Here is an 18,442-nt window from a genome sequence, read left to right on the forward strand (position 1 = left end):
AGGGACTATTGATCCCCAAACCTATAAAAAAGCGGTCGACCCTGACAAGGAATCTCGGGACATAACACTCCTTAATCACCTGACAAAACCACTGCCAAAGGCCCTCCCTGTACTAATTGGATGGATCATTGCTCTCTTCTGTCACCACAATGGAGAGTAGGTTGTGTGGCTCGGGCATCACTAGGCGATGCCATAGCCTGCTCAGTCATCCTACTGGATCCACATTATTACACAGATATTTTAGATAATTTCCTTCTGTCAGATATTCCAACAATGAAATCTGTAACCTCAATGATTTTGTTGGTCTGTTCTGTACACGCGACATCTACAGGAGACTGCTCTCCATGTCCAGGGTGGAACCAGAGGTTCAGTTTGTAACTGAAAGGTTCAGCATGTAATTGAAGTAACAGAGGCAACACAGTTATTTTAACCCGAATCACAATGTTTTCTTGAACTTAACCAAGTAGTTTTGTTGCCCAGACCTAAAAAAACTGCCTGGTACGCCTGTGCGTGGTACGCTGTTGCATACATGTTGCATACAAGTCATCTTGGGTGACTTATATCACAATTGATCTATTCAGTCATTTAGGTATGAGGATGTGTTAGATGGTGTATGAGTCTTTCTTCATTAACATTAAAAAAGATTTTCATTTTCATTCTGTTATTGTCTGTTGTTCATAACTCATCTGTGCAGTTTGTTCAAAAAAGGGCAGTTGCAGTCCTTGTAGGGGACACAATGACAAAGCTGTCTGCATATGGAAGTCATTTCTTTCTTGGTTCCCCACAGTGAGCCCAGGTGATGCAGATGACTGCAGAGCTGTTGCAGCCAACTCATTCATGTAACAGTTGAATTATGTTGTGCACTGACGGCATCCTTTATTTATAATTCTGTTCTGACTAAAGCTTTTGTGTTTTTATTATCTACTTCAAAGCAGCATTTTGTTCTTTTCTATGTTATGAATTGCTTTAATCATTGCTTTCCATCTGTCAGCAGCCTGAAGCAGTTCTGAAGACCAGACTCTTGTGTCAAATAGAGTCAAGCTGTATTGTAATACAGTAATGTACCAAAAAGATTTGTATTCTGATAGTTAGGGCTCTACAAAACAAAACTGTTATTGAGGGATTACATATATACTATTCTTGGGATTCATGCTGCCTTGTCTTATATGTATGCATCTGTCTTGTAATGCTGTTTATTCAACCTTTTTTTCTCTTTAATGTTCAACTTGTTTCACTCTGGGAGGCTGTTTGAACTCCATTCTACTATTCCGATAATCATCCTAGTTCTCATCATTTAGATGTTTAAAATGTCCCAGAGAGAGCTTTGATTAATGGTCTCGATAGTTTTTTGTAGCTCTTTTGTAATGAAGTCCATGATATCCGCAGGATATCTGATCTACAGGATTTGTACAGCATGTTTCTGCTCTGACAGTAGCTGTCTTTTAATTACACACTTATGTTAAAAACGAATTCTCTTTTGGTTTCCCCTGTATTTTTTTCACTTCAGTGATTTATGAGGTGCGCCTCCAAATTTTTCAAATAGGTCATTTATTTTGGCAACACCTTTACTGACCCTCTTCTGTTTTTCTTGAATTGTGTAGAAGAGGAAGTTAATACATCACATCCTCAATGTTGAGCAGAACTATAATTTTATGGTGCCTGTTCATGTCAACAAATCCTCCAACTGGAATGACAAATGGGTTGTTTTGTTACTGCCAATCAAAGTGATGTATATTAATGTTTTCAGGATGACAGTGTGTCAGGGACTTCCCGCCTGGGACCCTCTCCGTCCCGCCGACAACAGGTGCTCTCATCTCCGCCACCGGCATTATGTGCCCACCAGAGAGTGCAAGTGTGTGCTCATGTTATAAATATTGTACATTTGGGCAATTAAATGCATTTTGCTGAAGGTGCAAATCCTGAAAGTGATTTTACATCTACATCCTGTCATGCTCATGTAATGTTAGCAAATGTTATTGCATGTAATCATGACATGGTTTGGCCTCATTCCCTGAGCGAAGTCCATCTGACAGCACAATGATAATCCACAGGTAATATTTTATGTGCGCCAATATAGCTATGACAAGGAATTGTATGTAGACTGGAGTTTTACGTTTGTTTGTAATGTAAAACATGGACCGAGGGACACCTGAAATGAGCGCCCTTTTTTTTCACGGACGTTAGTTGCTTTTATACAGAGAGAGACGGGAGCAGCTAGCTCAGAGTCAATATGTGAGTTATCATTTTCTGTGCGCGCGCAGCATACATGATTCAGTTATTTCATAACTAAAGCTACTCCACAGCTGGTATTATCCCTCAAAACTGATAAAAATTGGGCAGATGGAGTAACTGGGGAGCTAATAAAGTAATAAAGTAACTATCAGAAAAGTAACTGTATGAAAGAAGTATGGAAAGTAAGTACACGGAGGAGGCTCCCCTCCCGCACGTGGGTGTGGTTTCAGCACCTCTTACTGACGTCACACACGCCCCCAGCGCTTCACAGCAGAGAGAAGTGCTTGTTTTTCCATGATTTTGAGACCTGATCTTATATACTTAGCGATTTTTTTAATCTTTCAAATTTGTCTCAGTGGTCAATGACACATGTTTCTGTGGTGTGACAAACTCATAACACTAATTTATTGCTGCTTTACACGGACTTTAATATGAAAGACACTGCCATCACAAACAAGATTACTCTGATCTGCCACCTCTAAGGTTGAGGTGTAGTTGGGAAGGAAACTAAAACCATTTGGTGGAAGTCAGGGAAATATCCTTGTTTTGGTTAAAAGATGCCAACATTGATTACTAGTAGCAGATGGAATGCAAACAGCAGCACCATTCACACTGTTTCCAACAATGTTCAAATGACAGAAACAGTAAATTTACTCAAGGGTAAATATAATTTTGTCGATAATCACTCTAACATCCAAGCAAATGCCAGGTGATTAGTCAGGGAGTGAGGAAGGACGTTGACGAACGCAACTAAATTTACATGAATAAAACTTTAAGCTTCACCTCGTCCACGCATATTTCACCCTGAGTTGTGTCAGATAGATTTTCATCGGCAAATGGTGATTATTTAACAGTGAAGACAACCACTTCTATGATGCCACAGTACTTTAAAGGGATAGTTCGTGTTTTTTGAAGTGGGGTCATATAAAGTACATATCTATAGTCGATCTGTTTCCTACTGTAATCACTGATCAGTGCAGCCTCAGTTTGGAGAAGGAGAGAGCCGCTCCAGCCCAGAGGCGCCGCTTTGTACTGCAGTGAACGGGGTCCAGAAATTTAACCACCTAAAACAAGGCTCACCTAAAAAAATCTATAACAGTTCAAGTGTACGTTGTATAGATAAAATTCACACCGCTTTATGTTGCTGTCCGACCGGCCTTTCTTTTGGCACTACAGTTTCGTAGAACGAAACTTAACAGACAAAACTTAACAGACCATAGAACCTCCATATCCCTACGCATTAATTCAAATGCGTAGGGATACGGAGGTTCTATGGAGGTTCTACGGTCTGTCAAGTTTTGTTTTTATCGAAAGTAAACCTCTCGTCCAGCAGCTGGGCCCTAGCACTGTATTTCGTCGCTCGCAGATCACCTGTTGCCCAGTTGCTCCAACGCGTAGGGATACAGAGGTTCTACGGTCTGTTAAGTTTTGTCTGTTAAGTTTCGTTCTACGGTTGAGAAAATGTAGTGCCAAAAGAAAGGGCGGTCTGATGGCGATGTAAAGCGGTGTGAATTTTCTCTATACAACGTACACTTGAACTGTTATAGATTTTTTTAGGTGAGCCTTGTTTTAGGTGGTTAAATTTCGCTTTTTCTCTGGACCCTGTTCACTACAGTACAAAGCTGAGTGTCTGGGCTGGAGCGGCTCTCTGCTTCTCCAAACTGAGGCTGCGCTGATCAGTGATACGGTAGGGAACAGATCGATTATAGATATATACTTTATATGACTCAACTTCAAAAAACACTAACTATCCCTTTAAGACATATAAAACTACGTCTTTTATTATAATAGTTTTGAGCGAAACCTAGCATTTAACACACATTTTCACTCTTCCACTCTTCTGCACTCTCTTTTTTGGTATCATTGTACCATTGTTATACATATGCTATAGAACTACCAACATATTGTGACAGGTAGCCATGGATATTCTATCAGCTACATGACCAGCAGAGCCCAGAGCTGTGCAGGTCAACTAATCTAATTACAGCTATGCAATAAGAGCTGATGTAGGTCAGCCTGCTGTAGAAGAAAATCTAAAGTTTTCTTCTAGCTCTGTCGCTCTATAACATTGTACTTTATATTAATAAACTTGTCATACATGTGCTAAAAATGAATGCAGGAGGTAATCACGATTATTCCACCTCTGGTATAGACATGGAGTTTAAGGACAAAATAACGGAGGACTTCCTGTTTGTGGAAATGCATACTGTGAGGTCAATAACAATGTAACAGTACTTTAAACTTTACTTTGAAATATTACAGTAATTATGTGCACCGGCACAAGACTCCTCTTGTCATTAAAATGTTCGCACAGGTCAGTTTTAGTGTGTAACCACAAAAAGAAAGCCTTTTTTTTGTGGGGCTCACTCTATTTCCATTAAACCTAATCTTGAACTATGGGGAAATTCACTAGTAATGTGCTCCTTTGCATGTAGAGCCAGGCTTGTACACTATTTAATATTTCACTCTGATTGCAGCCTCAATGTCTTTCAGCTCTGTTGTAGAAACAGAGTATTTATTGGCCAGCTGAAACAACACAACAAGCCTGAGAGCTCAGCCAGCTGTTAGTTATGTCTACAAATGAACTACTGCCAAGAGTTGGCAGTAGACCCCAGTAAGTAACAGGGAGGGGAGGGTGACCCATTGCCCTACTGACAAAGAGACATGAAAGAAATAGAATGAAAATGTGGATGCACATATTCTCCTGTTGCTCACACACTTTCTCAGATGATAAGTGTTGCCATCTGTCATTAATCATGCCTCTTTGTCAGTTTCCTTCCTCTCCCCTCCTCTTATTTATCATTACTCACATATACCCAGACCAGACTAGTTTGAAAAATAACTCCTCCTGCTGCCTGTGTACACTGAACTCCTTCAGTCCACTTTACTGGCTACCTGCCCTCTGCCCCAGGGAGCATTCGCAACACAAGCAGCATTGAGATGGGCTGTTAAACATCTGACAAAATGGGAAGGGAGGTGAACAGTTGCCCTATCCGTTCTCCTCTCCTGTTTGCAGCAACCACAGAACAGAACAAATTCAGATTCCCATAAAAGGCTCTTCTGCTTGTATAATCATATCATAATGGATTATAGCAACACACAACCTACCTACTGCGACCTAAATTAAATTCTGGCCAACCATTAATTGTGTTTTGCTATAGGGGACTGAAAGGACAGCATGCAAATATCCTTATCAAAAGGAAAATGACTCAATGCCCACAAGGCCAAACCAGAAAGGCAAAAAAGGGTAATTGAACAATTGTGCATGTCTGAATTGAACATATTGTGCTGAGCCTAAAAGACCGAACTACAGGAGGGCTGAGAGAGGACATTCATCACGTCAGTAGGCAGGGCTAAGCGTTGTTGGGTGAGGGAACAGTGGTGATAAGGCAACAAAGAAAGGATAGCAGCCAGGTTTCAGGTGTTGTCTCCCAGAGCTACATCAAAACACTGCTAGCCCTTTTATTGTGCACTGTACAGAGAACATAAATACTTTAATCGTAATTACAGTGTTAAGCTGGGTTAATGGCCTCTGGAAAAAAACAAAAAAAAATCAATAGCAGAGCTGCAGTTAATGTAATTATGAGGCCCTCCCTGGTCCTGAGAATCATCTGGAAAAACAGAGCTAGCATCTGGGGCCCGATGAGGGGTTGTGATTACACTCTATAGCAGACAACCTAACTCAATCAATGAAGAACATGACCGGTCAGAGACAAGAGCCAAGTGACATAGAGGAAAGTTAATGACTACTCTAACTGTGCATTGGTTTGAGAGTGTACTGTACCAACAGACACTATTTATCAAAGCTACACAATTTTGTATTCTTATATTTGAAATGGATCAATTGACTGTATGAGATGTAAAAGGTGTTGCCAATAGCGACAAAGACACAGAGGATTATGATGCCACCTGCAGTTCCACTAAGCTCGACAGAGTTTTCAGTCTTTTCAACCCATTGTTTTAGTTTTAACTTCACTGTTATCAACTTGATTTGGATGACAGAGCTTTGATGAACCTACTGTCCACTACCAGCCCAGCACCAAACAGCAGACAGACAGTGTAAGCAGCAAACTGGTGAAGAAAGTTTAAGATTTGCCAGCTGAGGGGTAAGACACTTTGTTGATCTGTGTATGCCACAAATGTACATTAGCAATTAGCTATCTTGTTAAACATAACTCATATCACGTCAGATGCCTAGAAATATGTGACTACAGCTTTAACCATTGACCATTTCATGGCACTTGGTCTCAGTTCTGATGAATATGGTAACTGATGTTTTTCATAGTTTTGCACTAAAGAAAGTAGAAGTAGTTCCCATAGCTACACTGTAACTGACATACACTACAACGAAGATGGATACATCAGGGCTATCACTGCTATGGAAATATCATATGGAGGCAAAAAGGAGAGAACATTGGTATAACAAATCTAGCAAACACATCTATTAAAGTTAGGGATGACCTGACAAGTATACTTGACAGATGACCTCCACCTGACAACAAGCCGTGGTCACATTCCTTAAATCGGCAACCTGGAGCCACCGTGTTTGTCACACTGGCTCTAATTGGCCCCAACGCCTGTTCATGGCCCGTCACCCAACTGTGAAGTGTGCTGTCAGTTCCCTGAGCTCCTTTCACAGGATCAAGGTTAATGATAAGGCTGAATCAGGGTAAAGCAAGGATGATTGCTCATACTGTCTGTTGGTGCCAGTAAAATGAAAAATTTAATGAGCACTTTGTGTGAATGCGAATGCTGACGTTCACATCGCCCCTGATGGCCTAAGATCCCCTGAGATTGAGTCATAGAATGTATGACATACTGCAGCCTCCTTACTTAAACCAACTTCCCTCTATCAATCAGCTGAAGGATATGTCAGTGCAAAAATGTTACACCTTATATCTTTAAGATTCCAAAACAAATTGAATCCCTCAGAATTGTTGAGTTTTGCTCTTATTTGTCACAACATGTTTTTAAACCAGGCTTGATGGGCCTAGTTTTTTCACATTCTCTGGCAACATCTTCTCACCACATAAAAGAGGTTTGGATTAAGGATAATGGTGAGGAGGTTTTGGATGAGTTTAGGGGGAGAGAGTTGGATGGGATCAAAGCATGTTCTGTCAATGCTAGACTTCAACATGAGGCTTTCCATCTGTCTCTGCTACCTGTAATAAGTGTATGTTGGATGGAAGGACCCAAGGTCATCTGATCTTGCCTCAAGCTTAAGAGATTCTGAGATGACATATTTTATTTGTACAGCTCTGTGATAATGGATTGCTCCATTTTTTTATTTTACAAAAAAATACCAAAACACAAGTGTTTGTAATGAGTATTTCTTGGGTGGCCTTGCGAGGAGTGGAGCTGAATACATGTGAATAAGTGTAACACACAGCGGTCACGTTGAATGATAATTAGATGCCATAGCACACACTTGATGAGCTTGATGAACTTCAGTGTGGGTTCCCAACACATGACACACATGGACCACACACACCACCGCACCAATCTGCAGCATTTCACCGCACCGCTGGATCCAGTGTGATTCCAGCTGCCCCTGGGATGCCTCCACTCCAAGTGCTCGGGCATGGCGGTAGTACTGCTTACATCTGAAGCATTGACGCATGCTACGTAAAATCAATGTATTTTCACAATCAGTTACATTGATAACATTGACACGTCGCACCAGCCTTAAACACAACAGACAAAAACAAACAAAGGCTCAATCCAAATTCCAATTTTCAACCCATTTTCAAATCCCTTGCCTCTCAGAAGAGAATTACAAGAGGAAGTGTTTTAATTATCCACCTATGGAATGGGACAACCTTCAAAACCATCATAAATCATCAGTCGTCCATGTCTTATATAAACAGACTTGACATTTCCAACATGCCATCCTCAACTGTTCTGATTTCTCTTGCATAACCATGGCAATCCTAATATTATCACAACACCACTTACCATTTATCTTTGGAGATAGAAAAGCATGGACGCTCATAATTTGTTCACAACTTCACACTATCAAGTCCATTAAGTCATCAAAAAAACCTCAATTTCAATTGCCATGTAGTTTTCCCTTTCTATCCCAACAAGAATCAGGCCTACATCAGGTGTGTAATTGCAAAATGGATGGGTAAGACCCAATGGTCGGGGGCAAAGGGGATATTTAGATTGGGTCTTAGTCTACCTAGTCTATACTAGCAATCTGTAGATGGGGATGCTTCTTTCTGCAGACATGGCACTGGTGTGACTTACTCTTCACAGAGCCAGTTGAGTGGAGCCAGTCCAGCAGGGTATCCATGGCAAGGGGCTCTGGCAAAACTTTTTTTAAATGCTGAGCAGCAACCCTAACCCTAACCCAAAAAAGTGAAACATGGCTAAACTTTTGCCACAACCAAATTCAACATCATTCAAATAAAAATTCAAACACTTCTAGTGTTTACCTTGTGTCTGTCATTTATTCATTGTTGAATTGTCGGTCCCATTATCGAGATAATTGGGAATCTGGATAATCATGAATATCCTGACACGAGTTGAAAAAGTTGTCTCGCTTAGTAACGTACTTAAATAAATTGTATTTCTATTCCTGATTTATATTTGAATTGCCACAAGGGGGAGCCTGCATCTTTCCAATCAAAATGCAATCCTAACCAGCTTGCCCATTGTATCCCCATAAAAACACTGTAATTTGTTGGGTGTAGTTACTATGGATTCCAAACTGAAGAACAACAGGGAGATTAGGTGCCCACCTTTTTTCATGCAGGGGGACGATGTGACTTATGATTACCTTATTCAGGATTGTTTTTTTTATGAAAAAGAACATACAATAAAATAAAAAACAAACAATTATATATATAAAAAAAAAAATGGTGTGCCCTATCTGTAATTCAATACAAATATTTGTTTCCTGACAATGCGCAATGCAAAGTGATTTCAGTATGTTTGAATGCAGTAATAAGCATACTTTGATGATAATCAGGATAACATTTTTGCCAGGATAATCATGACATGAAATGTATTCTCACCGGTGTAGCCCGTGCGTTGTTGTAAGGGAGGGCCGAAGTCATGAAACCAACCCAGCTTGACTAATTAGCTTCCCTTCTTGTATTGTTCTGAACTCTGTCCAGTGTGCATTCTGTAGCATTTAGCAGCATCATTAGAATTAACACAGGGGAAAATTTATCAGAACATTGCATAGAACTAAACATGCAGTAATCATATATTTATACTAGAAAAGGCCAACCCATTTGAGGAGTTCAAAAGAAAGACAGCTGACGGCCAGTTAAACTCTTTACATGGCTTTCAAATCCAAATGAAAAAAGCATGTACAGAAATTGGATCTGAGAAAAGCAAGCAGGGACCTTGTGAAAGCTGACATTTTAAATAAAAGACAAATCAAATGATTGCAGTTCAGCTTTTCGAGTCCCAGTTCAGATTAACAACAAGGTCATTTTCATGGCAACAATCAGCCTAAAATGCTGGATGTGTATTAGCATGTTAAATATTCACCCAGTGGATACATAAAACCGCTCATAAAAACACTCTGATGACTTAAATCATAATTTGTCAAACTAAAACAGCTGCATACTTTATTGAAATTTAAACCTTAAAGACGCTTTTAGGCATTTTGATGGTTCAAGAACCTTCTGACTGTGTACAGTTGTATTGTGGTCTATGATTTTGGTGTCTGAGGATGTGTAAAAAGGTGTGTGGAGTGTGATTTGCACTGGCCATCAGTCATCCTGGACTTTAGGCGTGAAGTGAAATGAGAGATGGCAACAAAGCCCTGCAGGACTGAGCCTTGGTCGTGGTCTGTCTCAGACATTCAGTTTCAGAAGGTCACACTTTGACAGATGAGGCTACGCTGTCTTTAGGGATACAAACACAATGGTGAACAGGACTGTGCTGAGCACACACAGATGTCAGATTGTATGTGTGTGTTTGTGCAGACACACAACCATACAGAAATGTGAAGTAAATATACACGTATAGTGTTTCAAGGCTGCACAGCTGCTCTAGCAGGATTTCCTCAGCACATGCCAAACAGGAAACACTACAGAGTCTGCTCGGTATACAGGCTCGCATCACCCAAACACCACCACCTGTTCTCTGTCTCACTCTGTTGTTACATCCACTTCTCCTCTTCCACATCTTTACCCTCCTCTAACCTTAACTTTCACTGAAGGTTTGTTCTGTTTCCTGTGAGCTTCTCTAACTCTCTGCAGTGTCTCTGTCTTTCCCACACTCCAGAGCCTTTGAAGGACAATTCATTTCCTGGTTCTGACTCATACGCCACCCCCCCTTCTCATCTCCTCTCTCCTTTCCCCCTCACTCCCTTCATCACTTCATCCTGCCAGCTGAAGTGGTACCAAATCAGAGTGGTTTTCTTGGGATTTTCCTTCTCAAAAAGGAGGCGGGCGCAGCTGGCCTGGAGCTGACAGTCATCGTCTGAGCTGACATCCCGAGCTGGATTAGAGCAGATTAACAGAACAAAGCTCATTATTGATTTTAATCACTATCAAAGTGGAGACACTGTGGGGCTGCAGCCAAGTCCAAATAAACTATCTCCTGGGGAAAATCAATGGAGGAACTGGGATACTAAAAGCTGTTGCCAGGAGAGTGCTTAAAAAGTGCCGTTCCCTCTAAACTTGTCTTTGTGAAGGCAGACTCTCAGAGGACTCGAGTCCTAATTAACACCTTGTCAGGTCTTCCGCCTGCAGTACAGCAATACATTTAGTTCAACTAGACACATCCGCAAGGGTCCGCCTCATCATTATGTACAATGGATGGCATGTATTTCCCATTTCATTACATATCATCCCAGGGTGGCAGTGTAATCAAGGCTTTCATTAACATAAGAGAGCTTACACTTCATCTAGTAGTCCTCAACAGAAAATTTGCAATTACAATTAAATGTGCTCTTTAAGTACAATGCCAATATCCTGAGCTGCATGTGTGAGATAGGCTGAGGCAGGAAGATAAAGCTGCTCAGCAGCAGCAGCCAATGCAGACTAATTGAATGATATGGTCAATTGTTTTGATGCTATTAATATTTAATATATGAAGATTACCCTGCTGGCACTTATTTAATAATGTACATGTTTGCTTAATGCTTTTTCTCCTGCTTGTAATAGCTCTAACACACACTGTTACCTGTTACATTGGCTGGGGATTTTCGTACTGTCTAATGTGAAGAAGCTTTTCTCGATTTAAAAAAAAGAAGTGAAACAGTCCTATTTCTGAGCAGATTATTCCTTTCTTTTTTTTAATTATACATCTTTTCCTAGAAGCCATTTTAATGTTCTCTGTTTAAGAATTAGCTTTGCTGTTAAGAGATTATGTCCTACTGCATGAGAAAATTGCGTCCTTTAGAGCTTGGCTTTCCATGATATAATCATTAATGGGAGAAACTATTTGAGGGTTTGATCCAGAACATGTAATTGCAACAATGAACTTCTGAAAACCTCACATGTCCAGATGTCAACAGCTGTAGTCAGCTAAAGGAAAAGTTCACTTGGGCTCGATACAGCTTGTCCTGCAAAGCTGAGTCTGTGGAAGCCCTTGATAAACACATACATCCTGCGGGGTTGCGGGCTGGGGGGATAATGACTAGTTTTATTGAGTTTGCCAAATAGCTGTTACCTAATAAAGGTACATCATAAGCCTGTCTCTATACTGTCAAAGGAAGATCAATTATATTGTAAAGAAAAGCCAGTCTGTATTGTTTTCATATCTAAACATTTGACTGGGTAGGTCCACCATCAGCAAACTAGTGTTCCAGAACAAATGTTCAAGCTAGATAGAATTCAGGTATTAAATGAGAGCCATCACTGGCACATAGTCTGTCATTTTTAATAACATCACATCAATATTTTAAGACATTTTAATTAGGACCCATGCACACTTAAGCCCTGGTGAAACATTTTTCATCCACATGACTTCCTAATATATTCTTATTGTAGTCTCACCAAAAACTAAATTAGTCTAATATTATATGTCACCAATATCATTGTTATATCTCAATATTATTTTGCAGCACTCACTAGGTCTTATTCAATTGATGGAGCACCTGCACCCAAAAAGTACCACCAACTGCTATCAAATTTGACTTGAGCGGTCACGATAAGGGCTGACAACAATATACTATATTGCCATATTTTAAGGCTATCTCTTGATATTTTGAAATGTCCAAAAGAAAACTTCATAAATGTGAGGACTAGGTGACAATATCAAATATCATAACATTTCTGACCAAATCCCTCGATATCAATACTGTCAGAAAATTGTTGGGATAACTATTGGTATAATACGAAATATGAACCCAATGAGATTTTTGATCAGTAATAATCAGTGATGTGGATATAAGTTGGTAAAGTATTAGAACAAGAAGAATAGTCTGATAAGTTCAGAAAATGTCATCCCTTTACTGTAATGAGCCTTTAAAGCCAGGAAATGACAACACTTAATACATATCTATATAATGATATCCAGTATCTCGATTATACATATTCATGATATACATAAAATATCATAGTGATTTACTGCCTGGCACTATCTATGATTACCTCCTATATATGACCACATTATAATGTGAACAACATTTAGTTTACATCAAAAAACACCTCCATTCACTGATGAGACGCAAAAACAACAAAACATAAACAAAACACGAATCTCATCACGAGGTATATTTAGTGTCTGCTCTGGAGCTTTTAGCCATGATCTTCCACCAGCAGATGGAGTTTGCCCACAAAGGTCCTGATGTGTCATATCCTTCAATTTTTTTTTCTCAAGATTCAACAATTTTTTGTTTTGGGGTTTTCAAAGATCTATTCAACACCACACTGACCACATGTTGTGGTTGCATGTTGATTCCAATTAGTTATAGTCAAAGTTAATCTCGTCCGTTTTCCAGTGTACACTCCAAACCTGCTAATTTAGCAAGAACTAAGAGACACAGATAATCTTTGCGTGATTGTGTTTGTGTATTAGTCATTACATCAGTGTGAACCAGCGTCAAGATGGCCAAACATCATGACTCACAGACGAGCCACCAGCACATCCTATGTCATCTGTCTGTTCTGGCTACTTCAGCCAGCACAGACATGTCCAGCATTACGTCAGCTGGCATTCCAAGGCCCACCACTCACACATTCAACTAAAAACACACACACACACACACATGCGCACACACACACACACACACACACACACACACACACACACACACACACACACAGGCTTCCCCACTCTCATGCTCAGTCTATTCTCGGGATGTGTGTGTAGGTCAGCTCCCCCCAGCACATTCCCAGCTCATTCTCATTCCATCCCTCGCTGCTCCTCCTCCGTCATGACTGTTTAAATGACTCAAAGTGAATGAGTCACACTTTGTAAGAGCGGTCTATCAGTCTGACTTAGCACCTCTCAGATATGGCATTCACCAGAAAGTTTTTCCCTGCTGAGTGGAGGAAAGTGGGGAGGATGGACAGAGACTATGCTTATGGCTCAAGGTTAGAAAAAAAATAACAAAAGATGACAGAAGAAGCTTCCTCAGTGAATGTTACTGCAGTTTAATAACTCAATTACTGTACATACAAACCAATTGGTAAAAAAAAAACAACAACCCTTGAACAGATCAAATGATGGAAGCACTGCTTTTAATATTTTTCAAGACAACGAGAAACAATATGAGAAATGAGAGTATCAGAGCCTTTATATTATTATCATTATTATTATTATTATTATTATTATTATTATTATTATTATTATTAGTATCATCATATAAAGATATTTACAATAATGTGGTACTTTTATTTTCATAACAAGATATATTTGTACTTACAGGGGCGTAATTTAATTTGATAAGAAGATCATTCAATTATAAAGTCTTCGATCTGACAAGATATTATATTTTTTCTCCTAATAATGCCATCATTTTTGGTGATAACACAGTATTTTAAAAACACAAGTACATTTCCATTTATCATATTAAAAATATATATTTTTCCTCATAGCAAAGCTGTGCTTTGTTATGATATCAACTTACAATCTTTTTATGATTGTGTGATACATTTCCTACTTCTGACAAGTTACTTCAGGACTCCAGACTAACTCTTTACAAGGATGCACCAAACAGCACATAATTTAGGTGAACTCAATAATACACTTTAAATTAATTTCTAAATACATTACATAAATTATGGTATGAAAGTCTCTTCCTTCCACAGCACGTATAACAAGAAATAACAATAACCGCAAATGTTAAAAGAGGATTATGTATCTTAGGACGTGACAGGCGCTGCAACATTTTTTAATGATGAAAAATAATCAATAGCTCAATTCAAAATGAAGAGTTTGAAGGTTGTGATGTCTCAAGTTTTCTCTCATTCGCGTGAAAGGAATGCAGGAGCAGTGCAATGTGATGTTTATAAAACCCTGCTATATGCTGACAAAATAATCAGCAGAAAATATGTTTAAAGGCTATCTGTTTAAAGGCACCTGTCAACACAGTTTGTGTTTGTTGGACCTGACAGATTACCGGCTGCATGTGTGACCAGCACGCTCACACCCTTGAGCCCTGTACTTTGTTGTAATGACAGTACTACTGCTAATTCAGTGAGGTACTTTTCAACTTACATGTCCCAGTGTTGTAGTAATTAGGGTAATATGTCATATTTTCCCCTCATATTGGCATCCTTCGTTGTGATAATGATATAGATAATCATTCCATACAAGTGTTCCACTTTGATAACAAAATACTTTCAACGATGTAAAAATTATGTTTCTACTTTTAACATCATTTGTGGTGATAACATTGCATTCTGAGATATTCCGTCCCAGTGACGACTTCTTTTTCTAACACTGACATGCGTCGTGATATATATATATTTTTTTTATTAGAAGAAATTATTTTCTCCTAATGATGAGATGCTATACAGGGAAAACAAGATACTTTTACTATAAAACATATTTTTTCTCTTTGTGACGAGATGACTGAATGTGATAATCAGATTAGGAAAAGATGAAAACTTTTTTTAATGATAAACAAAATTAGAGCGTGACTAACGATTGGCTTATATGCAATGTTTTACAAAGACTTGCAGAAAAATATGCTTGGGGTAATTCTTAGCAAAAAATTGCAAAAAATGGGTCATCAGAATTGAAGTTGCCATCAGCATCGCCCTTCCAATAGAATTTGGTCAGGCTTTCAAAAAGAGACGTTTTGTTTTTATTCTATAGTTTTCCTCCTTGTAAGGAAATGCTTTGCTGTGATAACAAACTTTCACCATTAACACTTTTGTTTAATCTACCGTACATTATGTTCTACAAACAGAAATGTTTTTCTCCTCCTTTCATAAGTGTAAAAGTGATGATCCTGGCCTTTGAAAACCCTACTTGTTCCTGGACATGTTCCAGTCTTGTCCCAGTGGAAGAGGCCCAGTAGATAAAATAAATGCAGTTTCCAGTAACTTTCCCAATGACTCCTCCATCAACGGAGAGATTGTCTCCCCAGAATGTGTCCCTCTGTCTCTGACCTACATTCAGACCAAACTCTAGCTCGTCACTTGGCGCTCAACTGCTGATTTAAAATAAACACAGACTCTGCCAGCTCGCCGTCCTCTAGTATAGAGTGTGGCTGCTTGTCCCACACTCAGTGTACTCTCACCACTAAACTCTCTGTAAGTTTCTGTGTCCTCTCCATCTCATTCATCACTGCCTATCTGCCTCATGTATGCCACTACTGTCTCAGGGCTTCTTCTTCTTTTTCTGCCAGCCTACTTCACTGTTTGTGTGAGTCCCTCCATTTGTCTTCTCTTACTCCAACACGTCAATCTGTTTCCAAGCAACTGGAATTGCATGCATCCAGTATGTGAACACTGCCTTTGACTGAAATACTCAGTGTGCCACTCTTAGAGACATCTCACACTCACTCATCACTTTTGAAGTCACACACCTGCAGTGCAACACTTCCCACCTTCCTTCACAACAAACCAACAATCACTGCGACAACGCCACAGTTAACATTTGACTAAAACACATGTCGGATTTACAGTAACACACAAAGCTTGTAGCAGGCAGCTGTGGGGCGTACAGTGCACCGATGTTTGCAAAGAGAAGTAAGATTAAGGATCACATCAGCAGGTCACATCAATTTTGCTTTGGCACCTTATGACCTCGGGACATCCCTGCCATCAGTTTGCAAGTATTAAATATTCTTCTGTTGTATTTAATAAAGGATTCTTTAAACGTAGTAGTTTATATTGCGTTATAAATTTGCTTCATACATTTGTATCATCAAATTAGCACTATGACAAAAGGCTGGTGTACGTTGAAGCAGCAGATGCTGAATATCATGACGATTGATTAATGATACGGTTCAAACTGCAGAAAGCACAGAACGTTACCTTAATCAGACATAAACATGTAAATATATTTTTTGGTAATAATATGACGATTCACACGAGGGTTTATCACAACAAAAAAAAGAAAACAACACCAAAAAACCTCATGAAAATGAAATGTGGGGCCTCTTGGTTACATGAGCATGTTAAGTGGTCCAATCGCGAGTCTCGACACGTCTCTGGCTAATGTGCACGCACCACACAGAGCTCCCCTTGATGTTATCACAGAACATCACAACCTCTGCTGGCCTTGAACCCTGTTCCACATGGCCTTCATGGGACTCACAGCTCATTCTGATTAGCCGTGCTTCTCTTTGTGCCCTGAGGTGTGTCACACACACATCTCCTGTTCTCATTACAAAGGAGCAGTTAAGTAGCTGAATCTATGATCCAAGAGCATGTCATATTTATCTCTCCTGAGGTAAAAAATGAAAAGCTCCACGTGCCACTGGTTAAAACCACGACTTCCCTTCTCCAGCTCAGTCTGTTCCACGGATCAGCTCGAGCTTATTGAGGTTGCTGTCTGAAAGAATACAATAAACCCTCTCGCAACAGTGTTTGCAGAACTTCAGCGGATTTGAGTATTTTGTCTGATTGATAGACTCTGAAGACATTTTTTGTGAAGTGTTGGAACAGGATCCAGGTTCTTCTAGCCAATTTCTGGGCTCCTGTGACCCATCACATGTCAATCAATTATTGTGTCGAATGGAACATTAGCGCTCCTTTTTCAGCATCAGTGAGTCAGAGTTGTCTGTGTTCTCAACTGGCCTCACAAAATTATTTTTACAATAAGAGCTCAAATTTGTAGCTTTAGGGTGAGTGGGCTACCAGCTCCCATTAGTACTAGCACATCCTTATCCTAAGGCGATCCATTCAATCCTTAATAAGCTTCCAACATGTGGAAACATTTAGTAGCCTTGAGCTACTGTGGTAGCTCCTGACTGACCAAAAAGTCAAGACAGAGCTGAGAGAGAAAAATGAATAGTTGGAGCTTTATGATAACACACCACTCTACATTCTCTGCCTTCCAATGAAGTTCTTTCTCTCAGCTGGAAGACAGAGCAGGTTATCAGTCTGTTGAGGCAGTTAAGATGGTAGGTGAGAAGGAATACTCACTGATTATGTTCCACCTGTAGCACCAGTTGGAGGTCATGGGATGACAGCACTATTTCCCCTCTGACTGGGTAATCTTCCTGTAGAGTTAAGAAGAGAGATCACATCAGGTCATAGCTGCAGGAGAACTCACCAGGAACACTCCGCTTAAAGTGCATTTCAAAGCATCAAAGTACATATACAGCAGCGTTTTGATTGAGTGTTCAGCCCGTAGGTAACACAGTCGAGAAGCTGCCCGATGACAGTTCATTTCAAACAGAGAAGCCATGCACCCTGAGTGGAAAACAAACACATCTGACACACCTACTCCCTAAAATATAGCGAACACATATTATATTATATTATATTATTATATTACACATATATATATTGTCAGAAAACAATGAGACAATTCTTCCACAGTTTTTCAGAGCCCAAGATGACATCTTACAATTTGTTGTTGTTTGTTTTGTCAAGGCAACAGTCCCAAACTCAAAATGATCTAATTCGAGTAATGATAGACAAGGTGCAGAAGTTTACAGGTTATGGGTAATTTTGCTTGAAAAAGTAAGAAAAATGGTAATGTATGATAATGATAAAGTAATGTAGGTAAAACTAGTCAGTAGTCTGTGCTGCTTTTTACTTTACCACAGATAGGGTTTGTTATTTGGACATTTGCTGCACCACAGCCGACAACACTCTGAAAACAACATAAACTCTTT

The 18,442-nt window shown here is 39.6% G+C and overlaps 1 protein-coding gene across 1 annotated transcript in view; it reads right to left on the bottom strand.

Moving 5' to 3' along the window:
* The window catches only part of adam19a (ADAM metallopeptidase domain 19a), a 202,218-nt gene that overhangs the window by 89,253 nt on the left and 94,523 nt on the right, over positions 1-18,442 (bottom strand). Inside the window, exon 3 of the mRNA XM_030431403.1 lies at positions 17,745-17,821. Within this exon, the coding sequence (XP_030287263.1) occupies positions 17,745-17,821 (77 nt within the window). The remainder of the gene's footprint in view (positions 1-17,744; positions 17,822-18,442) is intronic.

This window comes from Sparus aurata, chromosome 10, assembly GCF_900880675.1.
Source record: "Sparus aurata chromosome 10, fSpaAur1.1, whole genome shotgun sequence".
In the NCBI taxonomy this organism is placed as follows: Eukaryota; Metazoa; Chordata; class Actinopteri; order Spariformes; family Sparidae; genus Sparus; species Sparus aurata.